Genomic DNA, 20,611 nt, shown 5'->3' on the forward strand with positions numbered 1-20,611 from the left:
CACCAAAACAACACCAAACCAAAACAAAACCTTGCAGGGCTAATAGAAAGATAACTATAAAAATATAGAGGATCAGAAATTAAAAAGAAGTCACAAAAACATACACTGAACATTTTACTATTGTTACAGCTTAAATTCCTCGATGGTAGAGCCTGTTTTTTAGTTCGTCTTTGTATCCATCTTCTTCCTCTTAAATGCCTAGCACAGAGCAGATGCTCAATAAATAATTTACTGAATTAAATGAAAAGGGATTCCTAAGCCATTGAGTCATTTGAAAGATATATAGAATAGAAAAAATCCAATTCGAAAATCATGGTGTGAAAAGAATACTCAAGGATCAAAAGGAGCGGCAGACAGATTGAGTAAATGCATCAGTCTTCCTCTCTCGGAGGAAGATATTAGGCAGATGACCACTCTCAAACTGTGTTTTGATATATATGTGAAATGCTAGATCAAACAGTATGAAAATACCAGGGTTATATATATAGATGAATGTGTGTGTACATATGTATATATGTATGTATTTATATTATTTTAAATTGGAATGGCTAAATCAGCAGTATCAGAAGAGTTCTGAAAAAAACTACACCATGAGACTACAGACCAAAAGATGTATCTTCTTATTATAAAATATGTGGTTACAGGGAACTAGTGAATTGCTATTGTGACTGGTAACCACAAAATGATTCAAGAGACTAGACGAGATTAGAGTAATATTAATAATTAACATTAAGGCAAATTAGCAATATTTGGAGACCTCTCTAACTTTAATATTATCAGTTGTAGGGGGTGGGCAACTACAGGTTTTTACACTAGGTCCCCCAATGGAAATCTCAGTGACAAACTCCTGAACTATATGAACCTCAGCAAGAGCTTTTTAAAAATTATTAACTGATTTTTATTGAGATGAAATCCACATAAAATTCACCATTTTAAAATGAATAATTCAACCAGATTTACTGGCCTAAAGGAGACTGGAGAAACTCTGAGAGTATGGCCCCCAGACACCCTTTTAGCTCAGTGGTGAAGTCATTTCTGAGGTTCACCGTTCAGCCTGGGAGTGGACAGCCCCATAAAACCAAATGGGACTAATGAGGTACAGCAGTCCAGGGACAAGGGCCAGAAGGCAGAAGGGGACAGGAAAGCTGGTGATAGGGAACCCAAGGTTGAGTAAGGATAGTGTTGATGTGTTGTGAGGTTGTTAACCATTGTCATAGGGCAACATGTGTACTAACTGTTAAATGAGAAACTATTTTGTTCTGTAAGCCTTCATCTAAAGTGAGAATAGCAGCACAATTGGAAGAGCGTAGTCGATGCCACTGAACTGTGCATGTAGAAATTTTTGAAATGGTGCATCTTTGGCTATGTATATTTTCACCAAAAAAAAAAAAAAAAAGGTCAAGAAGGGAGAGGGTTGACATGTTGTGGCGTTGTTAACCAATGTCATAAAACAATATGCGTGCTACTGTTTAATGAAAAACTATTTGTTCTGTAAGCCTTCACCTGAAGTACAATACTAAAACAAAAAAGGTAATGGAAAAAAAAGAACAATTCAGTGGCATAGATAATTCTTTTTTTGTACTTTAGATGAAAGTTTACAGAACAAATAGTTTCTCATTAAACAGTTAGTACATATATTGCTATATAACAATGGTTAAAAACACCACGACATGTCAACAGTCTCCCTTCTCTACCTTGGGTTCCCTATTACCAGCTTTCCTGCCCCTCCTGCCTTCTAGTCCTTGTCCCTGGACTGTTGTGCACCATTAGTATCATTTTGTTTTATGGGGCTGTCTAATCTTTGGCTGAAGGGTGAACCTTGGGAGTGACTTCACCACTGAACTAAAAGGGTATCTAGGGGCCATACTCTCAGGTTTTCTCCAGTCTCTGTCAGGCCAGTAAGTCTGGTCTTTATTTGTGAGTTAGAATTGTGTTCTACATCCTTTTCCAGCCCTGTCTAGGACCCTCTGTTGTGATCCCGGTCAGAGCAGTCAGTGGTGGTAGCCGGGCACCATCTAGCTGTACTGGACTCAGTCTGGTGGAGGCCTTGGTAGCTGTGGTCCTTTGGACTAATCTTTCGCTTGTATCCTGTTCTCTTCATTCTCCCTTGCTCCCGAAGGGGTGAGACCAGTGGAGTATCTTAAATGGCTGCTCACAGGCTTTTAAGACCCCAGACACTACTCATCAAGGTAGAATGTAGAACATTATCTTTATAAACTGTGTTATGCCAGTTGAGCTAGATGTTCCCTGACTAGGCTGTAATCTTTACAGGCGCAGATAGCCAGGTCTTTTCTCCCAGGGTGGTGCTGGTGGGTTTGAATCACTGACCTTTTGGTTAGCAGTCAAGTGCTTAACCATTGCGCCACCAGGGCTCCCTTTCCCAGCCCTGGCAACCACTAATCTGTTTTCTGCTTAAATGGATTTACCTATTCTGGACATTTCCTAGAAACAGAATGGTATAATATGTGGCCTTTTGCATCTGGCTTCTTTCACTCAGCATAATGTTCTCAAGGTTCACCCCTGTAGTAGTATGTATCACTACTTCATTCCATTTTATGGCTGAATAATATTTCATGGGGATGGTTTCGATTAGAGAAAGTCATCCTTTATAAATGAGGTTGTCAAGTATTTGTTGTTTTGTTTTTCCTCAATCAGAGAAAAAGATTTTCACAGAGCCCTGCCAAATCCCTGCCTTCATTTCACTTACCCTTCACACCAAGCATTTGTGAGGTGGCTGCCTGTAGTATAGACTGTGGCGATTGAACAGGGGAGCCAACAGGCCCACATGGTCTCATTAGCACCAGGCTGTAAGCAACTGAGCTAACCAGCCCCAGAGGAGAAGAAGAACACAAAACCAGCCAAGAGGAGATTACGTTTAATCTATCCCATGGGAATTTATGAGGGAGGATAAACGGAGAATGTTTGGATTTGTTACATCAAAGAACTGGGCACTGTAAAAAATATCATGTGCAAGTGACTGCTGATTGGCTGCATAAGTGTAGCATTTTCATTTAACTTTTGAAAAAATAACATATTAACATATTAACAGGGCTGGGGCAAGGCAGCAAACCCACTGCCAACGTGCTTTAATTTGCTTGAATATAAAAGGAGCTTTAAGCTATGTGACATAACACAGCCTCAGGAAAAGACCTGAATAACTCCTCTACATTGATTGGAGCAGTAGTTGTTATCAGGAGTAGATCTAGGATTTATGGGGCACGAGGCATAGACATTTGGGGGTGTTGGTTAAGAAGAATACAAAAATACCTTTTGCCAATTTTACAAACACACTGTGAACACATTGCTAAGGCCCCTCCCAGGGCCTTGGAAGGAGTCCACGCACGTGAGGGGCTCTGAAACTTCATTAGCCTCAAGTCATGTCCACCTCTGGGGGGGGGGACAAGATTTGTTGAACAAATGAATAATGTAAGGCTTGAGTTTTCGTATCTTAAAATAAAATCTTGTATGATCTTTTAGAAAATATAGTAAAATCCAGATGAAATTTTGTGCTCACAGCTGGCAGTACTCCAGGCATTTAGTGATATGCTTTGGTCACCCTCAATCAATGTGTAACTTCGCATGCTAATGACAGTCAAAATCATAGTAAGGGCACTAACCTTAAATTTATGTAATGCCTTCATCTACTGACTTCAACATTTTGCAGAAATCACTCTACAAAACATTAATTTAATGTCACTGTGTCCAGATGAAAGAGCTAAATATCACCATTTATCATTTTGTGAGTAGGTAAATTGAGAAACAGAGTGGCCACATGCATTGGCCACAATTCCCCTGTAGAACTTTCATTCAAATACACTGTAATTTCGATACAGATCATGAGACTGGTAATCCAGTATACGGACATAGTTTCCTTTTCCATTAAATCTAGAAAATCTCTTGTCCATCTTTTTCACAATATTTTTTAGTAAGAGCCGTGACAATAGAGGGCTAGCATACATCATAAATAAATTAGTTCATGTAACTCTGATATGATATGCAAAATGTAGAATATATTTTTGTGAGGGAAGAGTATTACCTTTTGATTTTCAACTACTAAATCTTAGTACTAAACTAACTACTTAGTTTAAGTACTTATTTTCAAAAATTAAAAAGTAAATAAATATTTTCCAATTTTCTTGTTTCTAGTCAGTTCAAACTGCTCTAGTCCAAAATTTCACAGAGCAATATAATACCTTATAGCTCTTATTGACAACCTATTGCATTGGGCAAATTTGCTGCAAAAGACCTCTTTAAAGTGTTAAAAAGCAAAGATGTCATTTTAGGACTAAGGTGTGCCTGACCCAAGTCATGGTGTTTTCAATCGCCTCACATGAGTGCGAAAGCTGGACAATGAATAAGGAAGACCGAAGAATTGATGTCTTTGAATCATAGTGTTGGAAAAGAATACTGAATATACTATGGACTGCCAGAAGAATGAACAAATCTGTCTTGGAAGAAGTATAGCCAGAATTCTCCTTAGAAGCAAGGATGGTGAGACTTCATCTCACATACTTTGGATATGTTATCAGGAGGAAACAGTCCCTGGAGAAGGACATCATGTTTGGTAGAGTAGAGGGTTAGTGAAAAAGACGAAGACCCTCAACAAGATGGATTGACACAGTGGCTGCAACAATGGGCTCAAGCATAACGATTGTGTGGATGGTGCAGGACTGGGCAGTGTTTTGTTCCGTTGTACATAGGGTCACTATGAGTCAGAACCGACTCAATGGCACATAATGACAAGCTCTTATTTAATTAAAGAAGAAGAACTTACATGTTATGGATTGAATTGTGTCCCCCTAAAACATGTGTTGTAAACCTAACTCCACTACTTGTGGATGTAATCCCATACTGAATAGGGTTTTCTTTGTTATGTTCATGAGGCCATTATCAGTTTAGGGTATGTCGTAAGCCAATCACTTTCAAGATATAAAAGGAGAAGATTAGGCACAGAAACAAGGAAGTACAAATGGAGAAATATTGATGCCACATGAAGATCACCAAGGAAGCAAGGAAAAGAAGCTGAAAGAGACGAGGATTTTCCCCCAGAGCAGACAGACAGCCTTCCCTAGAGCCAGCGCCCTGAATTCAGACTTCTAGCCTCCTAAACTGTTAGAAAATAAATTTCTGGTCATTAAAGCCAACCACTTGTGGTATTTCTGTTGCAGCAATACTAGATAACTAAGATACTACATTAAAAACACTGGAGTCTCAAAGTATTAATTGGTATATCTCCCTTCCTATCTATTCAGGTTCCTATTTAAATTATTCTTTGGGTTCTGAAGTGTTATATCAGCTTCATTCTTATTATATTAATGTCAGATAAACATATAAGCCTGTTCAGTAATGCTGGTAAACAGAATTACAAAAATGATGTAAAAAGATAGGGAGGATTCCAGACAGACACCAGATTATTCAAGCTGAGATAAAGGAAAAGCCTGGAGTGGGATCCATGTTTATGGCCTCTGTGGTCTGGAATTCCACAGCTCAGCCACAGGAATGCAAGCCATGAAAAGCACACAGCAGAACCAGAGGACCTGGCACACCCCAATGAACCTCAAATGTGCTGAACCAACAAACGTCTATATAAATCACCAGGTGAATACATTCAACTGAGTCAAGTTCACCTGTGTGTCAGAATCTGCTTTTATGTGAATCACTACATTCAAAGAGAGAAACTAAATGAATTGCCCAGGTATGGACAGGCCCAGATATGCAAAATGTCTAAATCAAAAATAGTTTTAATAGCCTTATAACATCATATCCACTTTATTGTTGTTGTTGGGTGTTGTCGAGTCGTTTTCGACACACAGCAACACCACTGTTACAGAGTAGAACTGCTCGCCATAGCGTTTCCTAGGCTGAAATCTTTATGGGAGCAGATCGCCAGGTCTTTTCTCCTGCTGAGCCACTGGTGGATTCAAACTTCTGACCTTTCAGTTAGCAGCCAAGCACTTAACCATTGAGCCATCAGGACTCCTTCATATCTACTTTATATATACATAAATGCATATATCACATCTGATAGTGACTATCCTTCCTGCCTTGTACTCCTAATTGTGCAACTGAAATTTTAAAACATCAGCTTTGCTTGAGAGTAATACAGCATGTCTACTTTTCCTAACATTTGTCTACAATGCCCATGTTGGCCTCCTGATTATGCCAAGGGGAATTCTTAAACTTCTGATTTTTTACTGTGAACATCAGATACTCTCTCTCTTCAATAGCACTGAAAAATAACACACTTTGTCTCACTTGCTAAACTTTCTTAATAAAGCTAACAAAAGGATTCCTAGGTGGAATTTTATACTAGCAAATGTCAATTCAGACCTGTTAAATATAGTGAACAAACTTACCTGCTCCAGTAAGCATTCCACTCAAATTGACTAGGTATGGCTTTTATTCATTGTTCAGTCATACTGAACAGAATCTGTTCTCTACCTACCATCCCATTTAGGTTGACATTCCCTTTATCTGGGGGCTTATAATAAGCAAACCATATTCAGTTTTGCAAAAGCAGATGTACTCTTTTGGTATTGTAGAAACAGATCAAAGTATGCTTTGTGGAAAGCCCTGAAGTTCAGGCCAGTGATAACAAATAGGTACTAATGTACAACCATACAAATACCAAGACTAGAATCGAAATAAAAGCTTGTCTATTTTAGGGACAAGAATCAAATTGGGCGGGGGAGGGGTGGTGGTGCTAAAGGATAGAGTTGTTTGGGGTAGAGTAGGTACCAGAGAAATTAAGTAAAATTATATGTTACTTCTGTAGTAATATCAGGATCCATAAAAAAGAACATTTTTTTCCAAGTCAGACTGGTAAATGCCATTTACAATTGCTAAAACTAGCTCAGTTACAATACGCCTACAAAGCAGCTTCCCAGACCACCAAAGAGGAGCATATCAACCACCTTGGGGTTAGATTTTTTTTCCCCTTTTTTAAAATTTTTTTTATTGTACTTCAGGTGAAAGCTTACAGAACAAATAGTTTCTCATGAAACAGTAGTACACATGTTGTTTTATGACATTGGTTAACAACCCCACAACATGTCAAACCCCTAACTTCTCAACCTTTCTTTTGGTGAAAATACATATAGCCAAAGATACACCATTTCAAAACTTTCTACATGCACAGTTCAGTGACATTGACTACGCTCTTCCAATTGTGCTGTTGTTATTCTCACTTAAGATGAAGGCTTACAGAACAAAATAGTTTCTCATTTAACAGTTACTACAAATGTTGCCCTATGACAACGGTTAACAATCTCACAACACATCAACAATATCCTTACTCAACCTTGGGTTCCCTATCACCAGCTTCCTTGTCCCCTTCTGCCTTCTGGCCCTTGTCACTGGACTACTGTACCTCGTTAGTCTCATTTGGTTTTACAGGGCTGTTTGGGGTTAGATTTTTGTGCAGATAATAACTGCCAAAATTAATCTTTTATTAGTTTATCACATCACAACACCTATCATTAAATTATCTACAAGGTAGATAAGTAATTTTCAATAGTTCTCTGGGGTCTTCTAAGTAATGATTTGCATCTTCTGATATGCTACAAAATAAATTGTAGTCCTGTCATCTTCTGAAGCCTGAAATCTGAAATTACTCTCATTGAAGAAAAAAAGGGAAATGCATTCTATTATAGAAAGCATGGAGAGCCAAATTAGACGGCACAAGAGGCTGGAAAACTCAGTGGATGCCTTATTGGATTTTTAAAAAGTCACTCCCAAACAGACACCTGTACACCAATGTTCATTGCAGCATTATTCACGATATACAAAAGGTGGAGAAAACCCAAACATTTATCAACAGATGAATGGATAAACAAAATGTATTACAGCTATACAACAGAATATTACTCAGCCATAAAGACAAATGAAGTTTTGATACATGCTATGACATGGATGAACCCTGAAATCATTATGTTGAGTGAAATAAATCAGACATAAAAGGACAATCATAGTATAATCTCACTTATATGAAATATCTAGAAGAGGCAAATGCAGAGAACAAAGGTTATTGGTGGTTACCAGTGGCAGGTGGGGGTGCGTGTGAAACGGGCAGGTATTGCTTACAGAGTACTGAGTTTCTGTTAAGGGTGATTAAAAAAAATTGGAACTGGGTAGTGGTGATGGTTACACAACATGATGAATATGATTAATGTTACTAAAATATATATGTACAAATGGTTGGAATGGAAAATGTTTTATATATACGTGTGTGCGTATGTACATACATATACATATATATATCTCCCGTTGCCGTCGAGTCAATTTCGACTCATTGCAATTCTATAGGACAGGGTAGAACTGCCCCATAGGGTTTCCAAGAAGTGGCCGGTGGATTCAAATCGCCAACCTTTTGGTTAGCAGCCAAGCTCTTAACCACTGCACCGAAAGTCAGCAGTTCGAATCCACCAGCCGCTCCTTGGAAACCCTACGGGGCAGTTCTACCCTGTCCTATAGGGTCACTATGAGTTGGAATCGACATATGTATGTATATATATATATATATATATAGATAGATAGATAGATAGATAGATAGATATAGATAAATACACACACACACACACACACATATTTATGTATACACACCTGCGAAAGCCGGAACCTGTGTAAGGCAGAAACCTGTCAGAGAGGGAAAATTCAAATATTTGCCACTAACTGAGAGGATAGAAAAGTGGTAAGACTGTACCCTGTCAAAGGTGGAAAACTTGTGAGACCCAGAAAAACAAGGCAGGCCTGTCGAGTTGCAGCTTTCACAGGTTTCACCGTATATATACTGTGGGAGAAAGATGTGGCAGTCTGCTTCCATAAAGATTTACAGCCTTGGAAACCCTATGGGATGGTTCTACTCTGTCCTATAGGATTACTATGAGTCAGAATTGAGTCGAAAGCAATGGGGATATATATTACCACAGTAAAATGAATTAAAAAAAATAATATTAGGGGAAAAGCCCAATCCCCATTGTCCAGTGTAAGCCAGCATGTTCAACAGTACATGAATGGTTGAGAGTTGGAGAACAGTGAACTCTACCAGAGGCTGAATAGAAGATGAATCATCTGACTTCCCTCTTTACCCTTGGCCTTGCTCTCTGAAACAGGGCATTTGACTGGTGAGCTGATGTTGCCTCTTGACCTATGAAAAGATATATGCTCCAGACCAGATCTATAGGAAATGCTGGGCTCAGGTGTTTGATAATAAAATCTGGCTCCTATTCTTTGTTCAGTCTGAAATTGGGGCAGCCCATGAGAGGCCAAGAGTCGTATCGGTGAGTGAAAAGCTCTTTTGCTTTATTCCCCATCTGTTCACATTTCCAAACTCATCAAGGATGTTCATTTCTCTGTGGCTTTGTTCATACTCTCCCCCTTAGAAGTGGGGAGGAACTGAAATTCTACAGTGTGTGCAAGCCAAGAGAAGAGTCTCAAGAAGGAGTTCAATCATGTGAAGTATTACTGAGGGTCAAAGAGAGCTTTGAGGATCTCACTGGTGATCTTCTGGGACTCAGTTATCAAGATAATTAATAAGCACTGAGTTCCAAAGCAATTATACTTGGCAAACTAATAGTACAGGACAAAAAATCTATTTATTTTACTTAAATTTGTCTAGACATTCTGGAGAAAGTATCATGCTGTAAAATTTGAGTGGTTCGTGTATTTTTGCATTCATCTATCCTTATCTATACAGATCTCCCTGAATTCTGAGAATCAATTTTATCGGAGCTAGGCTTTGCTGCAGATTGTCCTACTTGCACATTTTCATTGCATCTGGATACTATATACATCTTTCAGTTTTAGTATGTTTATGACATAGTCACTGATGAAACGGGTAACAAATAAAGATAGCATAGCCCTTTCAAATGAATCTTACTAATGGTTTAAAGGAAACAGGCCAGCTGGAATTAGAACAAGACCCTACTAAGCTAAATTTGAGACCTGGAAGAACTATAGTGAAAAGGGGACAGTTTTCAATTCTCCCTGAAAAGTCTAACATCAAAATGCAACTTTTCATTTTAAGGTATCAGGACAAGATGAATTATCAACAGATCTTTTCTTAAATTATATGAATACTTGAAAAATGAACAGATGTAGCTTAATTACTTTTTTATTGTGGTACATATATATGTAACAAAACATCTGATGTTCCAACAATCTTCCCACGTACAGTTCAGTGACATTATGCTCATCACGTAGTTCAACCATCACCCTTACCTGTTTCCAAATTTTTCCGTCATTAATTACTTTTTAAAGGATATCTTTAAACTCACGGGTCCACAAAATACTAGACTCTGGTCTAGAATGACACCATAATCTTGTTTATTTCTGCAAAAGGAAACTCTGTGGCTAGGTTAAAACCACCATCAAATACCTGACTAGTACTTATCAAGACTGTCAAGATCATGGGAGACAGGGAAAGACCGAGAAATGGTCACACACCAGAGGAAAGAGGGGAGACAGGACAACTAAATGCACGGTGGTATCCTAGATTGGACACTGGAACATTAATGGAAAAACTGGTGAAGTCTGAGTAAAGTCTGGAGTTTAATTAATTGTAACACGTGAACGTTAGTTTTTTAGTTTTGACAGACATTCACTGTTAATATGTTAACAATGAAGGAAATTGGGTGAGGGGTACACAGGAACTCTCTACTATTTTTGCCACTTTTCTGTAAATCTCTAATCATTTCAAAATAAAAAGCAACAAAAACAACAAAACCACCATTAAAGAACAAAGAAATTTGCTTGAATTAATATCCTAGAATTTAAAGGTTTGCATTTAATAATCATCAAACCTCCTCCTCATCTTAAAATGTCCCTGCTCCATTATGAATATTCTTCTATAAACTGAATGCATGCATAAATGCAACCCAAATTTTCAATCTAACACGCCTGACTGCCCCCTTCACATGCTCAGCTCTGTAGTATCCATATGGTAACATATTAGCTTGTGTCCTAACTCCTGTTGTAACTAACTTCTTAAAGGCCCTGTGAGGTTATTCCAAAATAGATATATATTCTTTTTTTAAAAAGAGGACACACACACAATTTTTCAAAGGCATAGCTGTGACTTACGAGTGATGGCATTTGAGCGTTTTGGAGCATAAACTGCATCTGCTGGGCGAACATGGCTGCGGCAGTCTTCTGTTGAATCAGATTGTTCCGTCCATTAATCTCCAGCTGCGTTTTTAAGTGTGCAGGAGGGTGCAGGTACTTGCAGTTCTCTCTAGCACACCGACCCTAAAAATGAAGAGTTAGACGAATCTGCATTTAGCATTTCTAAAAATCTGGCATGCCCAAGACAAGAATATGAGCTTATTTACTGAGTTCTTAGCATGTGCCAGGCACTGTGATAAGTGCTTTATATGAAGTAATTTCATCATCATACTAGACCAGGAAACTGAGACTAAGTGAGGCTAAGTGACTTGCCAACAGTCGCACAGCTAAAAAGTGACAAAACAGGAACTGAAATTCATTTTGATTCTAGAACCTGCTCTTTTAGCTACTCTGTTCTGCTTTGACAGGCATCAAATTATATTTAGATAATACAGGAATTAGAAATAGTATGGGATCATAACATTCCAGATTTAAATAACACTTTTCCAACATGAGATGTAAAATTATGCATGTTTAAATTAAACAGGATTTATAATCTGGATCTACATATACAAATAATCAAGAAAATGGAGGGAAAATGTTTAATACAGACACAAATATATCATATAAATTTTAGACTTCATTATCTGGGCAATTTAGGCTCCAAACCTCTTTTGCCTGAATCTATCCAGTATAAGAACCATCCTGAAATCCACTGATACACTGTTAATAAAACAGTAAATCCCTATAATTGGGAGCCATTGTTCTTTACATTCCAGAGGCAATGGCCTTAGATTACTTGGACAATTGAGACCAAAATGTATTTTGGAGTCTCAGCTATTCGAATGCTTTGTTGATTACTGAAGCATTTCCAGACAGGATAATATATCAGTCCTGTGGAATCAAACATGCCTTTGATGTTCTCTACATGCTGACATGGCTGCTGATTATGGTGGTTACTATACTGTAGCAATGGATGTCCTTGGACTTGGGGTTTATCACATTGTCATAATGTGATCTATCACTGTGTCTGTTTGTTTATCTCATGAGCACTATACAAAGCAGATGATTCTCTCATTTGGGTTTAATAAACAAGGACAACTGCAAGCAATTATTTTTCCAGCAGATGCAAAGATGCCTTAGAATGCATAAGATTTTTGGCAGGGAAGAGTGGAGAAAAGAAGGCAACTCCTCTTTTTTAGGGGGGCGGGGACCCAAGAGTGCAAGCTGCCAGGGGCCACCTGAAGTCCCAGGAGAAAACGGAGTCAGTTCGCCAAGTGTTTTCATTCAACACGTGGCATACATTTTTCTTATTTATGGTGCCTAAATGGTTTGCACAATCATTTTTCCATATTTAGTTATCTTGCTATTAACACATTCCTAGAATTTCATGAGAATCAAGGTATGTTCTTCAAAATTTTTACAGAGTGACATAGAATGCCAAACCTATGCACTGCCACTGCTCTTTTAAATATTAGCTCTGGGACAAAGCTGTTTTACCTCCCCCGGCAAGACGCTGTCCTTTTGTTTCTCCCATTGATCAATTTCTTTCCAGTCAAATTAAAATGATTTACAAAATCAAATAGTATGTTAGTTTCAATGTACCTTTATATCTACCTGCAAATCCTGGAAAAGGAAGAATTTATCGGTAATACGAGTTGAGAACTGTATTAACTGAATCCTCTTAGAGTCATAAAAGTACCCCAGGAATGGCTATATAATTTTAGCACCTATAAGGAGCCCTGGTGGCACAGCAGTTAAGAGCTCAGCTGCTAACCAAAAGGCCGGCAGTTCGAACCCACCAGCCACCCCTTGGAAGCTCTATGGGGCAGTTCTACTCTGTCCTATAGGGTTGCTATGAGTCAGAATCTACTTGACGGTAACGGGTTTTTTATAAGGACTGTAAGGGAATCCTTACAGGTGCTAAAAATCACAATAGTAGGGGGTCTTCCCCTCACTAATGTGCCTGTGCCCCTAAGAGAAACCATAAGCCTCTTTTTCATACCTACTACAACCTGCACCAAGGCAGAAAGAGTCACAAGGATTTCAGAGTCCCTAGATTCTCTACCCTCTGCCCAGTGTATCTGGCTCAGAACTAATCACCAGGGGGATGCAGTGGCACTTGGTAACTTCCACAGCCAAGCACACTAGTTTCTACTTCGGGGTTTCTCTTCCTCCTCCCACACCCTAACATAAAAGATTTCCCCAAGGCTCAGCCCTAAATCTTCTGCTCTCCTCTAATCTCTTTATCCCCGGAAATATGAGGTTCCTCCAAAGTTTCATCCATCACTGCAATTGCTCAGATCTTAAATCTCTATCTCTACCCCTAATCTCTCGCCTGAATTTTAGTCCCTTATCACTGATTGCAGCTGCATTTGGAGAGCCTGCATTTGGAGCAAATTACCCTCAGGTTTCCTGAGCCAAGCCGATGGCATCCCAGTACCCCATCTTTCAATCTAGAGCAACAGACTCAGCCAAATGCAGACTCAACCCACCCGTTGCCATCAAGTTGATTCTGACTTATAGCGACCCAGAGGAGAACTGCCCCATAGGGTTTCCAAGGCTGTAAACCTTTACAGAAGCAGACTGCCACATCTTTCTCCCACGGAGTAGCTGGTGGGTTTAAACTGCCGACATTTTGGTTAGCAGCCTAGAGCTTAACCACTGCTCCACCAGGGCTTCTTAGACTGAACCTAACCAGGTCTAAATAACTTACTCAGACCTTCCTTCTCTTTTTACTAATTTATTTTTCATCTTCCTGCATACTCAGATTTAGGGCCATTGCCTCAATTCCCTGGTTTGGGGCAGTTGCATAGCTATACTAAGAAGAAATTAGGCAGCTGCTGAGTAGGTCTGCTTTTAGATTGCAAAACCACAGCTCTCCTTGATATCTTTATCACAGACGATTAGTATACACAGTCATTGACATTTACATAGACTATTCAAAGGTTGACAATTTGTCTGTTGCTAACACCCTCCCTCCAAAAAAAAAGCTATATAAATGACGTTTCTCCTTCATATTCAGCAATCCCAAACAACAGATCAGGTAAAAAGGAAAAAATAATAATAAAACATTCAGATTTCACCATTTGTTACAATTTAAGGTTTCAATATCGTTTACTGAATGCAATCAAAGAGAGAGAGAGGAAGGAAGGGAGTCAGGGAGGGAATGTGGTGTATTTGGCACATTTCCTGCTAATCTACAAAGAATTATTACATGCCTTTGTGCTTTTATATCACTTTTCTTTACACATAGTAACTTTCCTTGAGCTTTTTCTTGGGAAACTAATGACATTTTTACAAAGCAAAAGAACAGTACACTGAAATAGAAAAAAAATGAGAATTACACTTTAAAAATTACATCAAGTTGTACTATAAAATTAAAGTATGGAATATGAGGCACCATGAGATTTAAAGCAACTTATTCATCTTAGTTATGAGATTTTACTTGATTTATAAAGCACTCTATTTTGAGAGACAGAATCCATAATTTAATTCTATAGCAATGCAAATGCATAGCAATGCTACCTTACCAGAAATGGTTACTTATGTTAAAGAAAGCTCAGAAAAGAAAAACAAATCCATTTTCTATCCAAACAATAGATCAGGAGGCCAAGTAATTTAGTATCTATATTATCCGTGGAACAAAACGTTCCAAAAGAAAACAAAGTCTCTGAAGTTTTCGTAAAATGACTTTAGGACTCAGGATGATGTATTTATATGCACAACACTTGGTGATAATAAATCTCCTCTACATTGCATTCACTCATGACACTCAAACTTACAGGACAAAATGCTTTAACTGGTGCTTTTGGGAGACAAATTTTGTTTCTGACAGTAGTTGACATTTGCTTTTAGTCTTTGTAGGAGATTAAAGCTTTGGTAAAGCATATATGGACGGGATGGGCATAGGAGGGGAGGGATTGTCCCAGCAGAATAAGTTATCACCTATTATTTTTGTCCTTTGGAAAACCAATGACTATAGACTAGAAAGGTTCCGATGTTTTCTCTGGGCCAGCTAAGCACTCCAAGTGGACCACAGGATATCTATCACACTGGGTCTACAGCAGCCCAGAAGGTATCTTGGTCAGGAGCAAATTATCCTACCCTCAGGTTTCCCAAGCCACGCCAATGGTGTCCCAGCTCCCCATCTTCCAGTCTAGACCCACAGACTCAGAGCTGCCATGTGTTCAGTGCAAAGTATTGGACCGTGTCATAAAAAACTCAACAAATGCTCCACCTATGACAGTTGCCATCCTCTGGCAGAGCAGGCTACATGCTAACAATAACAGTCAAGACTAGTCAAAACGTGTAAATCAATCTCTCTCTCTCTAAATATATATTTTTTTTTGTTCAGTGTCGTCGAGTCGATTCCGACTCATAGTGACCCCACGTGACAGAGCAGAACCACCCCATAAGGTTTTCTAGGCTGTAATCTTTATAAGAGTAGATCGTCAGATCTTTCTCCCATGGAGCCACTGGATGGGTTTGTATGGACAACCTTCAGGTTAGCAGCCCAGCACTTACCATTGTGCCACCAGGACACATTCTCTTTCTTTCTTTCTGTCTCTGTCTCTAAATATAAAACCCAAATGAAACTCGTTGCCATCAAGTCGATTCCGACTCATAGCGACCCTACTGGACAGAGTAGAACTGCCCCACACGGTTTCCAAGGAGTGGCTGATGGATTAAAACTGTCGACCTTTTGGTTACCAGTCGAGCTCTTAACCACTGCACCACCAGGGCTCCATATATACATATACATATGGAGTGTATATATGTATATATGTATATATGTCTCTCTCTATATATATACACACACTCCACATATACAGACACATATATATAGATACATAGACATATACACACAAAATTAAAAAAGCATTGAAGAGATTAGAGTGCAAGCTCATTTATGTTCTCCTCACTTTCCCTCTTTTTCCATTTCCTTTTGGCTTAGAAAAACAAAATCATTCTTACCTGGTCTTTCACTGTGTTACTGAGTTATGAAAATAGCAAAGTGACTCAATAGAAGAGTGATTCTCTGCAGAAATAAGTGCTACTGCACCTATGAATCTTCCTGCTCCCCTTTCTCAGTCTTACTGTCTTTGAAAATGCACCCAAAAAGCAGGAGAGGAAGAAAATGGTCAATGAAATTTCCAAAATACATCTGCATCAAAAAGTTGATGACAGGCAATGGAAAAAGTTGCAGAGCATTTACAAAACCTCCAAAATTTAATCTATTTCCTTTTTCCTACCTTCGGGCTTTTCACAAATGAATACAAAGCCTTTGACTGAGAGAGAAAGTCGCATTGTAGAGATGTAAATCCCACCTAAGTCTTGGGGGTTATGAGAGTGAGAGTCTGTCAGGTACAAGACTCTCATGCACTTTGTGGTAGAAAAACCCTCAGAAATGTACTCTTTTTTTTTTTTTGGTTCAAGAAAGCGCTACCATCCATCAAAATAAGAAAGGGACCATAGGAAGCTGAAAATTACCCTTTGTCAGTCACAGTATTTTAACAGAAAACAGCTGTTTGCAGAATGATTTGCTTCTTCAAGTACATTTGGAATTACCGGGGAGAAAAAAAAAAAAACACCCAAAAATACCTTCTCTCAAATACAGCTATAGCTAGATCACCTCTTCAAAAAAGCAATCTCATCACTCTGCTAAACTACCAAGACTTAAAAGTTAAATAAAGGCACCGAATGGATGATTTGTCTATGAGGGAAAATGCTGTTGTTCCATTTTAATGACCATGTGTTAAATGAAAAATCAGATTTATGATACTGTCCTGCTATAATATACTTACGTGTGTAGACATGGCTTCTCAGAGGAAGTGACAGTGATTTTAGAATTACACATCATATGTGGTAGGTTGCCTGGTTCCTACAGCCATCATAAACCCCCAAAACCCAAGCCTGTTGCCGTCGAGTTGATTCTGACTCATAGTGACCCTATAGAACAGAGTAGAACTGCCCCATAGGGTTTCTAAGGAGCAGATGGTAGATTTGAACTGTCAACCTTTTGGTCAGCAGCCAAGCTCTTAACCACTATGCCACCAGGGCTCCATAACCATCATAGACCCATTAGAAGCTAGGAAAAACCTGGAAGAGCTAAAAGTGGTCAACATTAACACAAACTGAGTATTAGCCAGATGTCAGCTTACTAATGGCAAATTTCCCACCTTCTTCCTCTCAGAATTCAGTCTTTGATAAAAATGGATATAATCTGCCCCATTTGCTCCTCCAAATATTTTACCATCTATGAAATTTATACACAAAGGGCACCTTAACATCTTGTACATAATTTAAATTTGGGATGCAGGAAAGAAATATGGGGGGGGGGAGGTCTTTAATAAACCATTTCCTGAAAATATTGAAGGCAAAATTAATGAGGCAAATCTACTCCCCCAAGGAGAGGGTCAGAAAGCTAAAAGAGCCAGTATCCTCCAGCCCCACTGCAATCAGCACTGCACCCACCTCCTTATGCTCCTGGAACTCTGCTTTCTTGAAACATCCACTGTAAAGGGCAATGACCTTGGTGCAAACCAGGCACCAAGTATGAACAGAAGAGAATCTGGGCAGAAAAATTTTCCTGTCTATCTGCCTCAAGAGATCTTTCAAATTGTGACCTCCAAAGATAAAGGGAGGACCAGGCTCAGCAATCACACTGTTATTCTGAAATAGCTCACTAAGATAATTTGATTCCCAGAATTGTAACATTTTAACCCTGGATCAGATTTTAAGAACATCTTGTGCACCTTTATCTTGCAGAGAAAAAAAGTGAAGACCAAAGAGGGGAGGTGGCTTGTCCTAATTCACAAGCAGCTCAGTAAGGACAGAAGCCAAATTTCTAGGCTCTCACTACAATATGGAATCGCAGTTCAAATAACTCTCCCTTTGTAAATATTTTCCTGAGCCCATCTCCCCACCGCTCTTTCTCTCTCTCCTTTGTGCCCCAACTGCACCTTGTACTCATTTTTATCATAGCACTTATCTCTGTGTACATCAATGAATAGTTTGCATGTCTGTCTCCCCTCCTAGACTTTGAGCCTATCTAAAGGCTGGACTATGTCATCCTCATCTTCATATCCCCAGGGCTGGCTCTGCGTCTGGTGAACAGTAAAAATAAAAACCAAGCCCACTGCTGCTGAGTCGATTCCGACTCACAGCAACCTTATAGGTCAGAGTAGAACTGTCCCATAGGGTTTCCAAGCCTAGAAATCTTTATGGAAGCAGACTGCCACATCTTTCTCCCTCGGAGTGGCTGGTGTGTTCGAACCACTGACCTTTCAGTTAGCAGCTGAGCGCTTAACCACTGCACCACCAGGACTCCTTGGTGAACAACAGACACTCCATAAAAGTTTGTTGAAAGAATGAACTTTGTAAGAATAATTTTATAGGGTGTAACATTAAGTCTGCCTTAGAAGCCTAACTGCATCTCTTGTTATTTCCATTCATAAGTTCGTCTTTCTTCTCCCTCCAAGAAGAGCACAATAGTCAACACATGACTGAGGCTGTTCATGCTTGTCTGTCCCAAATGAACTGTTATTCTATTCAGGGCAAAAAAAAAAAAAAAAGCTAATTCATAACATCCTTTTGTTTGGCTTTTTTGCTATGAATATATACCTTAAACTGTATGTGACCATCATGGCTTAAAAATCCTGCCCATTTAGTATAACTGAACTGGAAGGGTCAGGAGACCAAGAGGCACACAAGCACAAATCCTGGCCCAATTCCAGGCGTCTCTAGGTACAAGAGCCCCCAGGATACAGGGGCCTACTGAGCTCAGTAAGGGAACCTGCAGCAGATCCATATCTGATCAGCATCTGGGCCTGCCCAAGGGTGCTCCTGCACTTCCGGAGTCAGCTTAGAATAAATTGCCCTTTCCACACGCCCTGCTGCCACCCTGCATTTCTCTGAGTAAACTGTTAAGTCATATTCACTAAAGCTACATGGCCAAAGGCGGAATACAATTCTTTGTGATAATTACAGCTTTGGGCCTTCTTGTGGGTCTCTACTGTATATGCTGACTTCTTATAAGTGCCTCATGAACCATATCCAGCTTCATTCACATTAAACATTTATTTTCAAACAATCATGGGCTCGAAATTTTTATTTGAAATTTTTAGAAGAGCAAATAACACAAAAGATATCACTGCTGTTAACAGTGAAACCAACTCTGCCTCTCCACTACCCCAAATCTCCTTTCTGTCCCACTTCCCTCAAATTTCTCCCCCTGGTCTAATAGAATACCTTTAATCACTTTAGAAAAATATTAACTAAATGGCTGGCCAATAGTAAGCTCCTCAAGAATACATTATTTCTGTTTACAGCAAACTACAATCAAATTAAGACTCAGAGAGACAATGAAGCACATTGGTACCAAGTTACCAAAAGTCAGAAGGCATCCTTGGTGCTAAGTATTCATAGAAGCTGTCTTCAGAGCAGTTGATGGCTGCCAACATAAAAGGTCATTAAAATACAGAAAAAAAGGAAAGAAAACTTAATGGCATTCAATTTGCTACTCCAGGAAATAAAACACGCATAAAAGCACATGCAAAATTACACAACTTCAAAAAGCTACTACAAAGGCTTCGTTGTAAGACAACATGAAAGAGTGTCTCTCTCTGGCGCACAGTCAGTCATATCTCTTGCTCTTAGGGTTCCCCCTCTTCCCTTTGCCAGGCACACACCCCATCCAGTCATCTACCACAGCAATGCAGAAGCCAGGACAAAGAGGACACCAGCTGGTTGCACCCCTTCTCCTGGGCTAGGGCTTCTGTCTAGAATCCTTCCTAGTAGGATCTCCAGATTTAGCAAATAAAAATACAGAACATCCAAATAAGTTTGAATTTCAGATAAACAATAATTTTTTTTTAGTGTAAGTATGCCCCATACAATATTTTATCTGGCAACCCTATGCCCATCTGTTCTACCCTGGTAGAAGAAGCTAAATAAAGTCAAATTCTCAAAAACCCCTTTAGTCCGTCTAGGTTGAGGTCCTAAGCAGCCCCCTCCATGGAATCAGCCCAGGCTCTTGTAGGCTTTCAGTTGCCCAGAGCATTCCAAGCTTACCTGACCAGCTACAAGGAATTCAAGGAAGTGGCCTGTGGGAGAAAGCAATTTTTGTTTCCATAGCTCCTCCCACCAAAAGCTTCACACGGCTCGCTATCCTATCAGCACTCCACTCCACTTTCCCTGCCACAGTGGCGCAACTGTATGTTTGAAGGACCTTGAGACCCCTTTAGGTTAGGATGAAGAGGGGCATGGTGCATGGCCAAGCCCTGCCTAACTCCTAACTCCTAAAATATACAACAGTTTTTTGAACATATGAAATATATTACATGAAGATGAGGCTTTTACCGTTTTTAGGGTTTTTATTTGTGTGTGCATGAGGGTGTATATTTGTGTGTGTGGCAGGGGTGGGGGAAGCTGTAGGTTAACTCTTTTTTTTCCAGCCTTGTCTATGGAATACTCAAATTCAAGCAAAAGGCATCCATTCAAGCCCAGG

General features: G+C 39.3%; 1 protein-coding gene across 1 annotated transcript in view; it reads right to left on the bottom strand.

Annotated features, from left to right (window-relative positions):
- Positions 1-20,611, bottom strand: part of MBNL3 (muscleblind like splicing regulator 3) — a 145,155-nt gene that overhangs the window by 31,104 nt on the left and 93,440 nt on the right. Inside the window, exon 4 of the mRNA XM_023734309.1 lies at positions 11,080-11,244. Coding sequence (XP_023590077.1) covers positions 11,080-11,244 — 165 coding nt within the window. The remainder of the gene's footprint in view (positions 1-11,079; positions 11,245-20,611) is intronic.

Source organism: Trichechus manatus, unplaced genomic scaffold (genome assembly GCF_000243295.1).
Source record: "Trichechus manatus latirostris isolate Lorelei unplaced genomic scaffold, TriManLat1.0 scaffold00066, whole genome shotgun sequence".
NCBI lineage: Eukaryota > Metazoa > Chordata > Mammalia > Sirenia > Trichechidae > Trichechus > Trichechus manatus.